General features: G+C 35.8%; 3 protein-coding genes across 3 annotated transcripts; 2 read left to right on the top strand and 1 right to left on the bottom strand.

Annotated features, from left to right (window-relative positions):
• Positions 1–629: 629 nt before the first annotated feature.
• LOC18590189 (Protein kinase superfamily protein) lies at positions 630–4719 on the bottom strand. The gene is made up of 7 exons (XM_007015576.3): positions 4440–4719; positions 2305–2560; positions 1929–1981; positions 1790–1857; positions 1297–1386; positions 1080–1149; positions 630–985 (listed from the first exon to the last, which is right to left on the bottom strand). Exons 1-7 carry the CDS (start codon positions 4501–4503, stop codon positions 684–686), a joined length of 903 nt encoding a protein of 300 aa, XP_007015638.3. The 5' UTR covers positions 4504–4719; the 3' UTR covers positions 630–683.
• Positions 4720–8552: 3833 nt separating this feature from the next.
• LOC18590186 (MD-2-related lipid recognition domain-containing protein) lies at positions 8553–12911 on the top strand. The gene is made up of 4 exons (XM_018127484.2): positions 8553–8791; positions 9008–9109; positions 10414–10574; positions 12643–12911. The coding sequence occupies exons 1-4, from the start codon at positions 8689–8691 to the stop codon at positions 12757–12759; spliced, it is 483 nt and encodes a 160-aa protein (XP_017982973.2). The 5' UTR covers positions 8553–8688; the 3' UTR covers positions 12760–12911.
• Positions 12912–14710: 1799 nt separating this feature from the next.
• LOC18590185 (uncharacterized) lies at positions 14711–17659 on the top strand. The gene is made up of 2 exons (XM_018126906.2): positions 14711–17119; positions 17634–17659. Exon 1 carries the CDS (start codon positions 15020–15022, stop codon positions 17060–17062), a length of 2043 nt encoding a protein of 680 aa, XP_017982395.2. The 5' UTR covers positions 14711–15019; the 3' UTR covers positions 17063–17119; positions 17634–17659.
• The last annotated feature ends 41 nt before the right edge of the window (positions 17660–17700 follow it).

Here is a 17700-nt window from a genome sequence, read left to right as displayed (position 1 = left end):
AGATATGAAAGATTCTTTGGTGCCTGCTGGTAGAGAACCATAATGACATCATTTGGTTACTTCCTTTCAAAAAAGAAACATCATTTGGTTACTGGGTGCATGCTGCTAGAGAACCACAATAACATTATTTGGTTACTTGGTGCCATAATAACATCATCTGGTTATTTAAGGTTTATAGACTCCAATTCATGTTCCACCCCCCAAATGGTCCTTCAAATTGGCTTCCTAATGACAGATTATAATAATCATATTACTTGATTTTCAGTGGCAATTAACAATAATAATGGATTGACTCAGTTCTCCAGCATATATTGAATTATAATTTATAGTGCTTTTGCTGTTTAGGCATGGACTAGGCAGCTTGCTAACATTAATTTGTTCAAACAGGAGAAGGTGCCTGAAGATACAAACGGAGTGTCACTGCGTATGTTTGCTAGGCTTCCTAATTCAATAACTGATCCATGGAAATTAGTTTGACCATGTTTAGCTGTCTCAATAGACTTGATAGAAAGAAAAATGAATCAATTCTTGATCATATTGCTATATATTGCAGTCTGTTGCATCTCTCTTCCTGATTGTTCAGGAGAGATAAAAATCTGGTGAAAACTCCATGAAAGAATAAACTAAACTTCCTATAAATATGATTTTTTTTTTTGTATAAAAGAAACCTCATATTACAAACACTAGTAAGGAATGTCCACCTTTTTCTGGAGATAACGAAATACCTGTGGAATGGGAAACTTTGGGTTGTTCTTAGATTTTATACATAATCTTGCTACAGATAGAAGCTTCTTAAGTTCCCTAGAATCATAATTGTTCCCTAGGTCTGGATCTATCATCATATGGATTGAACTGCTAAGGCGAGATCCTTGGACCCATTGGATTAAATCGGTCCCTCCTTGTTCTGATGACTGGCCAGTTATTAGCTCCAATATCAGCACTCCAAGCTGAAAAATTATGTTGCCACATTCCTGCCCCAGACATTCTGCAAGAAGAGGAGAGAATAGATGAATAAAGAATTCATCGGAGAGGAAAGCGAGTCTTGCAAACATTTGTAAGGATAGTGGTAAAAGAATCACCTTCTGAACATGACGGATGAGGCATTTCGACATAAGTTCCAACAGAACTTAGAAGGCCAACATCAGACAGCTGTATTAAAGAATGAATAATTATTATTTCAATGGTGATAAAGTTTTATAGCCATCTAGCTTCTTAAGATGCCAGTACTTTGAAAATGATCCATATGATCCAAATGCTAACACAAAAAGGGAAGGAACAAAAGGAATAGACTTTAACCTTAGCAGTAAAGTTTTCATCAAACATGATATTGCTTGAGCTGATGGAGACATGATAAACCGGTGGGTTACTGAAAAGAAGTAAGTACTCCTGCCAGCACATGGTCAACAAGATGATTTAGTACATTATGTTACACAGCTATCAAACCAATGTGCAGATATTGAATACTAGCTAGGCAGAATTTAATTGAATCCTAGTCTAATGATGAATTAGGAAAAAGAGGGTAACTGGCAGGTAAAACATCAGAAGGCATTAATCAGCAGTGGTCCTAAAAATTGATGCAATAGATCATGTGTGGTAAATGAGCAACAAGCAATTGAGTCTCAGAGCCACGTAAGAGAGATAGCTGCTTTCAAGAACTGGCCTTTCTGAGGAGGGAAGCTTAGCGCCTACCACATTCCTCAAGGGTTTGGGATGCTTCTTCAGAAAGTGTGGAATCATGTAGCACAGTCTAGAGAGTTTGGGACTTAAAGCAGATGAATCTGTGACTTACCAATGCTGCTGCCACACCAACAGCTATTTGTAGCCTTGCTTTCCAATTCAAAGGAGTCCTTAGAGGATCTGTCAAGAGCCAGTTGCTTAAAACAGAAGAAAATGTTTGCAATTACACAAATTATGCTTAATAGATATACCATTAAAATGCTCCTTCAAGCTTCCATTTTCAATATTGTCAAACACTAATAACCTGCAAAGATACATGAAAGATTATGGTGAGTTTTTATGCATAGAATATCTATCACAGTACCTTTTTTAATAGAAGCTATACATAAACACATGCACATATTTGAGTAAAGAGAATTTTGCAGAGAAAAACAGATGGTTTTACACTTCATTCATTTAATGTGTCAACCACTGCATCATATGATAATCTTTAGTGTAAAGCTCTTATATCATCAAATTCACCTTCTCAAAATGGCAGCTACATTTTTTTCTAAATCAAGTCTCAATATTTTTATCTAAAAGCAAGCAAATCTGAAAATGGAATCAAAATGAAAGATAGACATCAACCTCTTATGCCCTGTGGAAAACCCTCTGAGTGCAAGAAGATGGCGGTGATGCAATCGCCCCAAGAATTGCACTTCTCTATAGAAGTTGTCTATTCCTTCATCAAAAGCTCTTGCTTCTTTTACCAAAGCAACTTCACCACCTTCAAATTTGGCCTTATAAGCAGCCCCACGGGAATTGCTGTATATTATCCTGTGAAAGCCATCAGTTGCCCTCTTTACATCTTTGTATGAAAACTTCTTCATGAACGAAATTGGGCCTGAAAATAACAAAAGAAAGGAGATATAAACTCATCATCATAATTGATATCCAATATATCAAAAACAAAGTTAATTCTCCAAATACTAATCTTTTTAAAGCAAAAAGCACTGTCAATTTTAAAAATGTGCCTATCATATTTGCTACCTTTAACATGACTCAGTATAGTGAGTCATATCTATAAATGAGATGATAAAACTGAGTGTAAGATACTTGTCGTACAATGACTTGACCTCACCTACATGACAGGTTGAACTATAATGCTCAGATGTTTACACTTTACAGGTATTACATTCAATGTTCACCAAGAGGTCACTTATACCAGTTCACAGCTCAATATCTTGTAAAACTAAAGAACTGAGAACAAAGGAAAAGTTGATATTAGTAGCTGATAAAGTAGCCATCATCAATTGACTTGGATAAACATGTGTTCAGAAATAAGAAAAAAGATAGGTTTACTGTTAAAATAAGAGGAAATATACAATGAAAAATCACAAAGAAAGAAAATCCAATATCCTGTTGCCTCAGCTGCAATAGATTTGAATTTGAATACTGCAGAGTCATCTTGTCCAAAGACATTGAAATAATGAAATCATTTGTCATTAGGTAAAAACATTGTTACATTCACATAGGAAGATGATTTCATTGCAACTTGGTATGCATTAGTCCGCTAAGGAAAAACTTTGACAAAATTGACCGCCAACTGAAATGTGAATAGAAGTTTTCTCGGTCACAATCATGGTTGTTACAGTAAGAACAGCCTAAAGCGGTTTCATGACATGAACCACTACAGAGTTGAGTAATTAAGAGATCTACTCATGTGGCTTATACTTTCTAATCATATACTAAAATGACAATATAAAATTAGATAGTGATATAACCACACAACTAATAGAGACCTCATAAGTTATGTTAGGAGAATAACTTGAATCTTGCTTTGAAAATAAAAAAAAAAAAGAAAGGAAATCGAAAACAAAAACTACAGTTGTTTTGTACAACTGAGAGAAATCGTATTCCCTTTAAAACTGGAATATGGAAGTGTAATTAGGCAACGAGAAGCAAAGCATATTTGTATTAAAAGACAATGTCTGTCATTATCTTAGAGAAATAAAATTTCCATTTAAAAAGAGGATGAAGATTGAAAAAGGGAGGGATATTACCCATAATTCTTCCATCTAAATACAAAAGGAAAAGAGAATGCAGCTGCTCCTTTTAGTATCATTATCTTAAATCTTAATTCCTTTTAGTATCATTATCTTAAATCTTAATTCTTATGCTGTTCCTTTCCCTGACTAATCACACAACATATGATCAAGATTTATTACATATACACAGACACAAAGATATGCTGACAAATGCATACCCAGAGGGAAGACAGAAAGATATATGTGTGTATAATTACATTAAACTGTAATATTAGAACCCAATTGATTTGCCATCTCAAGTATCATTGTATAACAACCAATACAAACCATTTTCATTCTAACTCTGAAACTGATCAACAACATAGATTAGGGAAGAATCGTCAAAGTTGACAATTAAATTCTTCAAGATTTCACTTTTTTCCAACATCAAGCTCATCACAGTCCTTCAAACCATCAAACCAAAAGAACTTTCAAAATGAACTTCGCACTACAAATAAACAAACCCATCTTTGCTTCAGCGAATTCAAGCCGCAATTTACCAGTTTAAGACATTTTTTGCTAGGATCATGATTCATAAACAATGACATAAAACCCCAAATTACCATTAGTAAAATCCAACCTCAAAAAAGAACAACTTTCCCGGAAAACAAAGCATGACAGTTAACAAAGACAAAGAATTGCAGTCCAACAGTTTTTTTTTTTTTTTCAGTTAACAATTGAAGAAAAGGAGAGTACCAGAACGAGATCGGTGAAGCCATGCAAGAAGACGAAACCTGAGTTTCCGGATCACAGGATCCATTACTTTCGGAAACAGCACTTTGTTTTGTTCTCTTCAGTTAACTTGTATGACTCTGATGCTGCAGCAGTCAAACAGTTATTACTAATTTCCATTTCTTTCGTTTTTCTGCTTTTTATAACGGCTTTGCTTTGCAAATGCTTTTACTTTCTGTTCGCCTGGAAAGTGAGAGCGAGAGATATGATGACTTGGTCAAGTGAAATGCTGCAGTAAAATGGCTGTTAAAAATTATGGGCGATTTCTAAAAACAGTAAATAAACTGTCAAAACTGTTTCCTGTGCTTCACTACTGATCAGTTCCAGTAGTGTGCCAACATTTGTTAAAGAGTTGGGTTAGTTTATTTAATAGTTTTAAGACCCAAAAACAGCAAAATGCTTTAATTTGCTTAGTTTGTTTCCTTTGGTCTTTTAATATTGTTTGTTGTGAACAATGATTTGCAGGGTTGGTCCAAAATTTGACAGATCATAAAGCTGGTAGGTTTTTCATTTAGAAGTTTTGGGGATTGGAATTATGGGAGGGATTAATTTTACTTTTCAAAACATAAAAAGGATTGGACCAACCCTATATTTGCTGATTTTGACTCTAGACATGTGTGTAAATTCCAACAAGTCATTATAGTTTGTCCATCATAATAACACATATGAATGAGAATGGTAAGAGTGCCATGCACAGCTCTTTTAATTGAAGGGTTGCAATTCTTCGACTGAGGAGCATGGTTTTCTTTTTTCTTGTATTGCAGTTTGTAGAATAGTATTGCCCATGAGTTTTAATGGAATAATAATAATGGAACAACAGCATAGCTCAGCATCAACTTCACATGCTTACAAGCAGCATTACTTGCCTTTATCCCAACCACAGTCATCCACTTTTAGATATTGTAGCTTGACTCTTGTGACTACTCAATTCAACTATTTAATCAGCACTCCATTTCATAGAGTAACGAATTCTCCAACTGTGTTATTTTAGGAAAAAGAAAAAGCCCAAAACAGGTTGAGCACTGATTTTTGTGGATAGGAATCCTTTGGATGCTGTTTTGAGATAAAGCTTGGGGTCATTTTACTTGTCCCAAGAGCAATGTAAATTCCCCATATAAGTTTAGCTGGAAAGAATGAGGGAGAAAAGAATGAAGAAGAAGAAAAAGAGAACAGCGAAAAAGGAGCCGCATTATGACAACTTTATACTAAGTTCACTCGGGGGGGACCAGGCGTAGCATAGTTTAGACTTACGAGTGTGGAAGTTTCTTTAGCTTTAGCTGATAACTAAGATAATGACTGTCTATTTGCCTTTGGTTCTTTTGATTTTGTGGATTCTTCGTTTTTGATGTCAATTTTCTCGTGAATTCATCACAGAAAGACAAAACAGTAGCAACCGAATGAAGTGAAGTATGGTAAGGCGACACATATGCTACACCAGTTCTTCAAACAATGACACATCCATCACTTTCTTGAAAATTGAAAACCTTGAAATTTCGCTCTTCATTGTTTAATGTTTTCCATCTTAAAACAACTCTTTTACCATCTTACTTTTCATTTTCTCTGCCTTTGTAACTGGAACCTAGGCAATCCATGGAGCTAGTAGCTGATCAGTTCCAGCTTACCATTGTGCTTTTCTTCACTATCTTTTTGCTCTTAGCTTTTAATCAGGCTCAAAATGTAACGTACTGTGGTATGTCTATTTTTTTTTTCCAGTGTTTTCATTAGCATTAAAATTTTGTAACTCTACTTATTCCCCCCCCCCCCCCCTTTCAGTTTTCCTTATTGAAATTTTAAGGCAGATGACTCAAGGCATTACAGTGTTAATGTCCAAAAATTTGAGGTATCCCCTGATCCAATGTTGGTAGGTAGGCCAGCTACCTTCACCATCTCAGCTTCTACAAGTAATAATTTTCTGCTTTGGACTCCCTATTTTCCCATTCTTAACTGTATAATGCACTATCTGTCAGAACACTAATGAAAAGCTCCACTTTCTTTTCTCTTATTGGTACATTCTATGGTTGATAGTCGATTCAGATTTTACAATTCCGTTCACTAGGTACAATAAGTTGGACAAGGCTTCAGTTTATTTTAAGAAGTAGAAGTCCAGACTTCAAACATCTTCTTTTTCTCTGTCCTTCACCCTATATTTTTACATTCTCTACCACTTTTGTCCTTCAGGTGCTTATTTTCTGCAGCTTTAGCATGTTGATGACTATAGGAGCTACATTGAATTGTGTCCGATTTCTTTTATTCTTTGGCATTCTATTAATAAAGTTGGCATACATCTTTCATTCAGGTCAACCAATCTCTGACGGTAAAGTAGTGATCGATGTCTCTTTCTTGGGATTGCATGTCCGTGCAGAAACTCGTAGTCTCTGTGAGGAAGCATCCTGCCCTATTGCTGCAGGCAACTTTAAGCTCTCGCAATCCCAAACTTTGCCTGTCTTCACTCCACCAGTAAGTCTTATCTCCCAGATTAATAATTTTCAGTGGTTAGTCTTAATGGATGAAGAAAGCTTGTGTTCACTAGTTTGTGTTACGAATTTATACTGAAAAGACCAGGATTTACAACAAATTATTCATCTTTCCAAAGCCTTAGTCATCAAGATTGGTAAAAGTTTAGGAGAGCTAGAACAGTTTAGTCACCCAGTTCTAATGCTTCATAAAAGCTCTTTTAATAACAAAATGAAAGATGTGAAACATCTGTTTCTCAAGAGAGCAAGTAATCATAACAAATTCACTCAATTCAAATTCATAAACAAGGCAAAAAGAAAATAAAAACTTTCATACTTTGCCTCTCTTAGCTCCCATGTCATCAGCAGCTCTAAAGCTCAATATATCAATTTATTTCCTTATAAATTATGAATGCCAAGGCTTATTTAGCTGCCAATGCTGCCTTATTGTTCAGGGATCTAACGCTCTTCAGATGATATTGAATGATCAAAACAATTTGGAATTGACATGCATTGGTATAAACTTCACGATTGGAATTGCTTCTTTGGCGTCTGATATATAGTTGAGTTTGGACTTTGGAGAATCATTGAGTACTACACTGTCTCGGACTCTCCGTCTCTCTATGTTCCAGTTGCCTCCTTACAAGATCTCGGAGCATTGTTTTATTTCAGTGAGATTAGCTCTCCAGATGTGCAAGCATTTTATACATGCAGCCTGATAGCTTAACCAGAGCAGTTTAATTATCTGAATAAAATGGCTTTTGGTTTTTGAGGGCACGCCTCCCTTTTGTTGTTTGCAACCTCAGCACCTTCCCTGAAAAGCTTGTGGCCGGAAAATAGAGGATAACTCAGAAGCTCATGACTGGATACTGCTGAAGAGCTGATGATTTACTCCTGGGAGAAAGCTTGTCTTACACTCTCCTCATGGATCCAACTGAGCCATTCGCCAATCTTTCTGCTGGCTCTTCTTTTAAAACAATACTGTCCCAGCTGCATAACACAATTCAAGTCCCTAATCACACCCTAGATAAAACCAAAATTTATGATTCTTTTTCTCAGCCTTAAAACAACAGACCAAAAACTTTATGCAAAGGACGTACCTTTGTTCTGGTCATGTTGCAAATTGGACAAATTATTCGGCTAGCTAGATAACTACTATAGATGAACGAATGCTACAGTTTAACAGTTTGTTCATTTTAATCAAACATCATTTTACCTTTTCATGCTTCATTTTTGTCGGATTTTAATATTTTCTTCAAAAGCAAGAAAAAAAATAGACATATAATGGCGATGACCACACAATACTAAAACAGAAGAAAGAAAAGAAAAATTCCATTGAAGCCATTGAAGAGATTCTCAGTTGTATGGAGCTCAGGATGACTATTATTCAAGGGTTGGATTAGATTTTTTTTTATAATATTGTAATAAAATTTATATAATTTATAATTAAATGAGATATTCTCCGATGCATGCGTGCCCAGAGGGAAAGACAAGTAAAGGACATCCTTAGTTGTGGGACCAAGTGACAATTCAGCTGACAATGACAAATATTGAGCGTTTTGATCAGATTCTTGGTTTTGGTGTCTTTCTATGTTTAAATAAATAGTGTTCAAATTCAATGGTCATAACAATCACATAAAAGACAAAACAGGGTTTGATTATTTCCTCTGCAAATAATATACAGAGCAGTTTTTTATCGGATAATTTGGCAATTGGCATCCTCAGTCTAAACAAAGAAAACCCCTTTAAGCACGCCTGCCATGGACACAGTAGCAGCTCGGTTCAAGCTCATTCTTTTGCCCCTTTTGGCTATTGCTTTACTTTTCTTACCTTTTCTCCAGGCCACTGATTTCAGTTACTGCGGTTAGTTTTCTTCTTTCTTTCTGCTAGATTATTGTTGGGTTCTTTTGCTTTTCCTGAAATTATCTAGTCTAAAGTGAACTGACATGTGTTAGTCCATAGATTCTTGATTTTTTTTTTCTTATTTCTTTTGGTTGTTTTGTCCTATCTTTTCTGTGTTCAATTGCTCAGTTTTTTCTTCTGATATATGTCTGAGTTCCTGGATTGAAATCAATGCAGGTGATGAAGCTGATTTCGTTGTAACAGTCGAGGGAGTCGATATATCACCTGATCCTGTGGTTAGAGGCAAGCCAGCCACCTTCACGATCTCAGCATCTACCGGTAACTATCCCGTTATTGCAATTTCCGAATCGTCTTTACCTTGAATTTGATATTTTAGGATGTCTCTAGTACACAGGATGACAGATTAAGATAAGAAAGTTATCAAACTTTGTTGTGGGTAAGATTAAAAGTAGGATGGGATCATTTTTATCTCATGTCATGTTTGGTAGTAGATGTGATAAAAATACAAAAAATAAGCCTTTCATAAGGTGGAGTTTAAATGGGGGAAAAAGGATAGGACTTCACTTAGACTCAATTAATAAGAAATTCTTAAATTTCTTCATATTTGACTGAAGACTCTATTCAATTCAGTTGAGCTTTAGATGCTTAAGTTTGAAGGTAAAGCACCCCGTAGAGATATGGGAATAACTGGCTGCAAGTGTTGATCTAATCTAGTTTTTGAGGTATCAAGCCATGCATCGGAGATGTCTAAAAGGTGATTTTTGAGTATAAGGAATAAGGATTGTAAGGTTATGTAATAAATATTTGTACGTAACTTTTTTGGATCTCAGGTCTCTGGGAACTACCTACATGTTTAAAACTCTATAAATAAGCTTGTAACTTCTTTTAATTAATATATATATAAAAGGTTTGGTAGAATTTCAGCATTTACTATGCCCAGTTTTGGATGGTGTGGAACAATCCTAAACCTTGGTGTGAAGTCTTTGGAATATAAATATGAACCCTTAAAGGAATCTAGGTTTGAAGCCTAGATCTCATCTTGCTTATTTCCAGCTTTCATCTAAGTTAAGAATCAACCTTCAATCCTTCCTACTAACTGGTATTGACTTCACAGTCAAACTCAACCCTAGAAACCCAAAATAATTTTCTTAGTACCATTCATAGAATCAGCATGACCCTAAAACCAGATTATAAAAGCTTTTGAAATGCTCATCCAGTTTCAATCAAACACAATCCCTATTATGAAAGTTAATTATTCCTAGTTTGTAGTTTTCCTTCTGTTTTAGAATACTTTACATCAGTATCAAATTTCTCTGGCAAATACATTCAATCTTGGTGGATTATACTCTTGTCTATAAAGTTAATTATTGCTGGAATCGTGCTTGTGTTTTGATGACAAAGCCACTTCTCAAAATCTTTGTAGCATTTAAAGAAAAATGTTAACTTTGCATATAATAGCTTAAACAGAAACTCTTGGAACGCAGATACATCCTTGGTCCATTTTGCCAATATTTTGTGCGGTACATATTGGTATATATATCTGAAGGTTGCTTTTTGTTTTTAAGTACATGATTCATGGATATATCCTTTTTTGGCATTTCATTGGTGCCTACATTTTGCAGGTCAAGCTATCTCTGGAGGCCAAGCGGTGATTGATGTTTCCTACTTTGGGATACATGTCCATCAAGAAACTCATCAACTTTGTGAGGAAACATCCTGCCCTGTTACAGTTGGACAATTTGTACTCTCTCACAATCAAGTTTTACCTGGATTCACTCCACCTGTAAGTTTCACTTTACTGAGAAACATTTTATTTTTTGAAACTTTTTTCAGGATTATACCACTTGTGATGTGCCCTTATAAATTGATTTGAACGTTTGAACGTTGAGGCAGTCAACCAGCCTATTCTCTGATATTTTCAGTTAAAGAAAGCACTGCTTGTTTCCCATGCTTCATGATTGATCTAGTATCTGATATGTCTAAATTATCACTTCAATCTTTATGCTATGGTGTTTTTTTTTAGTTTCTTTTTTCCTCTTGTTTTCAAACTTTCATGCTGCTTTTGGTTTGATGAAATGGCTAAAGAAAATAAAGAAAATGATGAAGAAAGCATTTGTTACTTCGGTTCTTACTGGATGTTTACAACAGAAATAGAAAGCATGGTGAGCAAAGTTATATTTATTATGGACTTATTATCCTCAAGTCTCACACAGGCACCAAAAAAAATCTCATAAACACCTTCCTTTGACGTATGTGTGACATCCTTTGCTAATTCCAAACTATTTAAACATTATCCTAAATTTGGCCGCAGCTTTCTTGAGTTCTATTTCTATGGGCCATATCTAACTAGAAACATTCATCAATAATGTGTTGTGCTTACTTCCTGGCACCAGATTATCTTTTGTCCTTCATTAAGAAATAGAAAAACTTGTTTCTATATTAGCTTATCTTACCTGGCTTCATTTTGCCCTTCTTATTTGTGTTTACCCTTGCCTGTTTGATATGTACTTCTGTGGCCAATGATTAGTTTAGAGACCTTTGATCAGTGATATCCTGTTTCCTTAGGTCTCTCTTATCTGTTGGGCAGGGTTCCTTCCAGGAAAGTGATAAACTGATAGTTTAGGAGTTGTTTGCCACTTTACCTCTTAAGATCCTTCTGTTGATATGTTTAAGTGACCTGCACTGTATTTCAAAAACATTAGCGTGGGATGGAAAAGCCAAACCTCAGCAATACCTGATGTGCTTTCAATTTTCAGTTTATCCTTGATAATAAGATGTTTACTGTTACTTTCACCCCATGCTTGGTTAATCTGTGGCTAAGTTTCTGATTGAGAAAGTGTAATAATTGTGATATATGTATTCCAACCTTTAGCAACTTTTTATGAATTAATTTAAATAAGAAAGAAAATAAATGTAACGAGTTGGATTAAAAGAAAAAATAAGTCTAGATGGAAGAATCTCTTAAAGAAAAAGTAATGGGAAGCTTGCACTTTCAACTACCAAAGCATGAGTTTTAATTCTCTAAAGACTGCAGCTTAAGGAGTTGATCTGATACACACTACATTTCTTAAAATTTTCACAAGAAAGTTCTCTAATGTTATGTTTCACTTTTTAAGTACCAATGTAATGGATATTTCAAGGGATTTTAGTAATCACCTACCGGCAACCCTTGCAAATATTCATTTCTCTTTAGGCAATTAAAATAGAACTCAAATGGTGTTGTTCAAATCAAGGACCTTGTCTTTCTTGCACCCGACTCAAATGGTGTTGTTCACTGCACTCATGAATAGACTGTTTCAGTTTTCCAGTTTTTCATTCTCATGGATTTTTTATTTATCAGCTCTTCCTTGTCGTCCTATATCTTCTTTCTTGTCTTTGTCTGGCTTATTTAGCTTTCATATTTTGATGGAGCTTTTTTTTTTTTTTTTGTGGCTTCTTCTGTACAACTTGGCCTGACTTGGGATTGTTGTTGAAATTTGGAATTTGCTCATTTTGATGATTTCTTTTGCTGTCCTCATAGCTTTTCTTATGCCTTGAAGTGTTATGTAAAGATACTCCATTTGGTTGCATAATAATATATCGAAACCAATCTGGTTATTAACTGTTAATAGAGACCAGGATCCAGATTTATCCTTTCTTCTTAGGACTCAGGTACAAACTCCATCTAGCTGCCTTAATTTGTGGTTTGATCCCTAAAGAACTCAGGTGGATGCATGATGGAAGTGATATCAGATGCACTGGTTTCAAACTGTAGAACCCCTAACTTGATTTTTTGGGCTTCATTCACTATCCAATTACATGACAGATGACATGAAGGCAATTAGCTGATCTTTTCTATGTGGCATTTGCAGGGTTCTTACACACTTACGATGAAATTGACTAGTGAGGACAATCTGCTGTTAACTTGCATTAGCTTCAAATTCAAAATCAGTTTAAGTGCTTCTGGATCTTTGGTCTCTGATAGCTGAGTGGCGAAGTAAATGGTCTAAATAACTCTTGGCATACATTGTAGTGGGGTCTTTTCTTATTTCATGCTGAAAGATCTAAAGTTCTACTATCGTTGTACTTTTATTCTACTGGGCTATTACTCATAAAGATCATTCCTGCCTTTATCGAGTCACATTCCAACCGTGTTTATCACTCAGATATCCAATTGCTGTAAAGATATTCCACGAGACAACTCTGCTTTCATGCAAGTCACTCATCTGTTGAAATATGGTCAGTTAACGACGTTAGCTACCATCCTTTAGTGAACCATCATTTCAAAATCAGTTTATATCCTTGTACTTGTAGCACTCCACTGTTGAACTTTAGATTTATTGAGAAAACATGCCATTGTGAGTGTTTGGACCCTGATTCGGACTAAAAGGTCCGGCCTGATTTGCAGTATTCTACATAAATTTGTTGTGCTACGAATACAAGGATATAAGCATATCATAAGATCACACTTTGGCACTTAATTATGATGTTACTAACTTTGCAGTAGCAACGTAATTCTCGATGGCACATCTTAATAAAAAAGATGGGCAAAAATTACTATGATACCAAGTTAATGCTATTTTAAAAATTAGAAAAATTTCATCCCTGAGCCCATTTGAAGCCTCCTTTCTATCGTTATCATCATCACTTCACCCTGGCCAACTTCTACCTTACAACCCATCACCTGACAAGCCAATTCAAATGGAGGTTCTGCCTCGGCTGTTTCTCAGTCTTCCCTTGTTTTCCACAAGCCTTGCTGTTAACGATGGAGGTGCTACCTTCAAATGGGAAGTCGTGTTATTAGCAGCTTCCTGCTTCTCATGTTTCTCATTATTTATCTCATCAAGTTTGGCCTCAGCTTTTACTTTCTAAAGAGGTTTATACTCTCATGTTAATTTCTATAATGTTTGGCTTTTAATATATGTTCCAGTGAAATATAGATCCTCTCATTCCTCCCGGAGTAAACTGTGTGACGAGGGGACAAAACAGAACTAGGAAAACATAGACAACATTTCAAGTCCTTAATGAATTAAAATAACTCCAAATTCACACAAAAGCATAGGAATTTTTGCAACTATTTTCCCATCTAAATTTGTCAATTTCTTGTTATTTTCTGCTTTCATTTGTCACTAACTTTTTATCTGTCAGCCTTTCTTTTACACATACAATTAATTACCAAATTAACAATTACATTTCTCATCCCAAGACTCAAATTCAAGGTTCTTCTGCAATTTTACTAAGAAAAAGAAAACATCTAACTGAAAGTAGATAAAATATAAAAAATGCTATTTCTAGGAGATGATTCTGAACAATAATAGGAGTAATGATGGGTTCTATGCACCTCTTTGTTTCTTTTTGATTTTCAATCATCTAAGTTGTTTCATGTGGATAAAATTTAAATATTTTGTAGGCCACTGCATTGAAAACTAAGGTAAGGTCTGGTGCAGTGGGTTGCACCCAATGTATCTTACTTTCACTTGTCTCTTAGCTTGTCAGATTGAACTTCTTTGAAGAAGGGTATGGAATCTGACAGGGTGAAAATGCTAGATATGCTTAAAATAATCAACCATCGGAGATGCATAATGCTTGATAGATAGAAGAAAGATTGTTTGCTTCTGTATGTCTTTGCGTATCTTTGGTTGTACTCAGTGTTTGTTTTGTGTTGGCCCTGGAATTTCTTGGTTCAGTTACCAAAAGAAAAATCAAATGGCATTGTCGAGTTTTTCTTTTTTTTGAAAGTCGGCATTGTCGGGTTAGACACTGCTTCTTAAAAGAAATTATACTCTACTTTCACAGCTACTTCATTACAAATCATCTCCAGAAAATATAAATACAAATAAATGGAGAGGCTCGGGAATTTAAAGTCACAGTTTAGGATGATGCAATGAAATTTTACTAGTTGCTTTGTTATTGGAGATGAATAGTTGGACAGCTAATTAAGTAAATATCTTACCAATGGAATTTTCTTGGAAAACATTGTTATACCAAGCTAGGAGCCACTTCAATACATAAAAACTACTTGGATCGTACTGAATTATGAAAGGGCTCATTGTGTTTTCCGTCCTTATTTGTCTATAATAATCCTTATCCTTAGCAGATGATTCAAGAACTTACATATAAGTTTCTTTGAATCTTCTTGTCCGTCTCTAAATACATGTTGAAAATCAATTGCACTTTTATATAGAGTATTGTATATCAATACTCTATATGTTTAACTGTCATTAGTTTGAGTTCTGTTAAGGGGGCTTAATGCAGATTTTCTCAGAAAGATGGCGTGAACTGTGGAACCAATGGGAACTACGTTCGTTGGTGCTACTCAGCCTTTCCTTGCAAATTATCCTCATTTTCTTTGGTAATCGGAGAAAATATATAGCAAGAAACTGGATCAGATTTATTCTTTGGTTGGCCTACTTATCAGCTGACTATGTTGCAACTGTCTCGCTTGGCATCCTTGCCAGTAATCAGGGAGATTTAGATGATGGTTCCCTTGATAATGCTATAATGTCGTTTTGGGCACCATTTCTTCTCTTGCACCTTGGGGGCCCTGACACCATAACTGCGTATTCCTTGGAAGATAACGAGTTATGGCTTAGGCACTTGCTTGGTCTTGTTACCCAGGTTGGGGTGGCATTTTATGTCTTTATAAGATCCTTGAAGCCAATGAAGCTCAACTTCGTAGCTATTCCAATGTTCATTGCTGGAACTGTCAAGTATGGGGAGAGGACTTGGGTTCTCAGGTCTGCAAGCAGTCAGCATTTTAGGGAGTCGCTTCTCCAACGTCCAGATCCAGGTCCCAACTATGCCAAATTTATGGAGGATTACAATTTGAAGGAAAGGGAAGGATTTGAGTTGTCGTGTACTGCAAAGCAGGCTTTTACGGTTGTCCCTCGTACCAACTCATTTCAGGGAGGTAGCCTCATTCCTGATGGTGCCATTTTGATTGCTGCTTATGATTTTTTCAACACGTGTAAGAGGCTATTTGCAGATCTCATTCTCAGCTTTCATGATATTGAAAAGAGCCACTCCTACTTTCAGAGGTGTCATTGGGATGAGGCTTTCAAAGTGATTGAAGTTGAGCTTGGATTTGTGTATGACTTACTCTATACAAAGGCAAGTATAGTTTATTCCAACTGGGGTGTTTTTCTTCGCTCTGTGAGTTTATCTTCTACTATTATTGCCTTAGCAACTTTCAGCATGATTGACAGGCAGGGATTTAAAACTGTGGACGTGAGTATAACATATTTGTTGCTCATTGGAGCTATTTTCCTTGAGATTTATGCAATTCTTGTGCTGCTTTCATCGGAATGGACAATGCTTTGGCTGAGCAAACAAGAAAAATTTCCAGTGAGTCAGACTTATGAAGCCATATCCACGTTCAAATTTATAACTAGCATGAACAGATGGTCGAATTACATGGAACAGTACAGTCTTATTGGTTCTTGCTTCAGGGGTGAGCCTGATGATTTGCATGGAGTCCAAAGGCGTGGCTGGATTCACAAACATGTTCATGGCAATATAACTTCAGAGAGTGTATCTCCTTGTCTGAAAGAATTTGTCTTTGAAGAGCTTGTGGAGAAATCAAAGGTTGCCTCAAACTTTTCAATTTCTAGGCAATTATGTGCTTGCAGGGGTGAGCAGGTACTTGGAGAGAAAAACTGTCTAGATAAACTTGGTTGGAGTGTTGAAGTCGAGTTTGATCATAGCATTCTGCTATGGCATATTGCTACAAGCCTCTGCTATTGTTATGATCAGAAAAGGAATCTAAGTTCTGTTCTTGATTCAAGATGTAAAGTCAGCAAGTTAATATCAGAATACTTGCTGTTCATTCTTGTCAAGCGACCTTCTATGATGCCTAATGGAATTGGGCAGATCAGGTTTCAAGATACAATTTGTGAGGCAATAGAATTCATTCAAGAAAGAAAATTCATATCAAATGCCTCCCTAGCTTGTGAAAAGCTACTTCAAGTAGACACCAGGATCGAACCTGCAATTGTCAAAGGAGACAGAAGCAAATCTGTGCTATTTGATGCCTGTAGACTAGCCAAAGAATTGCACTCACTGGAACAAGAAAGGAAGTGGCACACAAAAGAGAAGTGGGAGTTAGTAAGTCATGTATGGCTGGAGATGCTATCATATGCTGCCAGTCAATGTAGGTGGAATCAGCATGCTCAGCAACTTAGACGAGGTGGAGAGCTGCTCACTCATGTCTGGCTATTAATGGCACATCTTGGCTTGACAAAACAATTCCATATTTCACAAGGTCATGTGAGAGCTAAAATTGTAAGGCAGTAGTAAGACTACCAACTGAAACTGAAAATCGAAAGGTCTAGCTGATAATTCACTTGAAAGGTCAACCCCCCTCTCCTACCATATAAGCCAAAGATACCATGCATCGGATTATTTTCTTTATCATTTACTTTCTTGTTGTTGTTGTTGCTGCCGAAATAGATTATAGAATTGTTTATTCTGTTCTTTTCTTCATCACGATCGAAGTATACTAATCAGTCGGGCATGCCAACATAGTGATTCAGGTGCTTGTTTGATGCTCTATGTAATGTATAATCTGGAAATTTTGTATTTTGTCATATGCTAAATAATATTCTAACGTCAGTGCACTTTTAGAACACCTAAATTAAATTCATGTTCTTACAAAATAGTTAAAAGGACTTGTTACACTTGTGTTTACATGGCTTCAGATATGCAAAAAAATGGATGCAGACATATACTGCCAGTGGTCCTGTAACAAAAATGTGCCAGAAATTCTAGAAATTGCATTGTTGGTTTTAAAGTACAAAGATTTCAATTCTCTCAGGGGGCCAAAATATTGCTACTTAGATTCTGAAAGAAAACAACTCTTCTGCAGGTATGAAAGGGCTAAAGCAATCAGAGAAGATCTTCCTCTCATCTCCTTTTCGTAGGCATTAGCTTTG

Source organism: Theobroma cacao, chromosome 9, assembly GCF_053813885.1.
Source record: "Theobroma cacao isolate CCN51 chromosome 9, ASM5381388v1, whole genome shotgun sequence".
Lineage (NCBI taxonomy): Eukaryota > Viridiplantae > Streptophyta > Magnoliopsida > Malvales > Malvaceae > Theobroma > Theobroma cacao.
Note: the sequence above shows the minus strand (reverse complement) of the source record. Positions and strands in the feature narration are given on the sequence as shown.

Bases quoted from the DNA above. Each gene is read 5' to 3' on its own strand.
- LOC18590189 (XM_007015576.3), bottom strand. From the start codon at position 4,503: ATGGATCCTGTGATCCGGAAACTCAGGTTTCGTCTTCTTGCATGGCTT. The intron at 2,561-4,439 runs GTACTCTCCTTT...TGTTATTTTCAG, and splicing joins GCTTCACCGATCTCGTTCTG to GCCCAATTTCGTTCATGAAG. The intron at 1,858-1,928 runs GTATATCTATTA...GGCTCTTGACAG, and splicing joins CTTGAAGGAGCATTTTAATG to ATCCTCTAAGGACTCCTTTG.
- LOC18590186 (XM_018127484.2), top strand. From the start codon at position 8,689: ATGGACACAGTAGCAGCTCGGTTCAAGCTCATTCTTTTGCCCCTTTTG. The intron at 9,110-10,413 runs GTAACTATCCCG...TACATTTTGCAG, and splicing joins CACGATCTCAGCATCTACCG to GTCAAGCTATCTCTGGAGGC. The intron at 10,575-12,642 runs GTAAGTTTCACT...TGGCATTTGCAG, and splicing joins TACCTGGATTCACTCCACCT to GGTTCTTACACACTTACGAT.
- LOC18590185 (XM_018126906.2), top strand. From the start codon at position 15,020: ATGCAGATTTTCTCAGAAAGATGGCGTGAACTGTGGAACCAATGGGAA.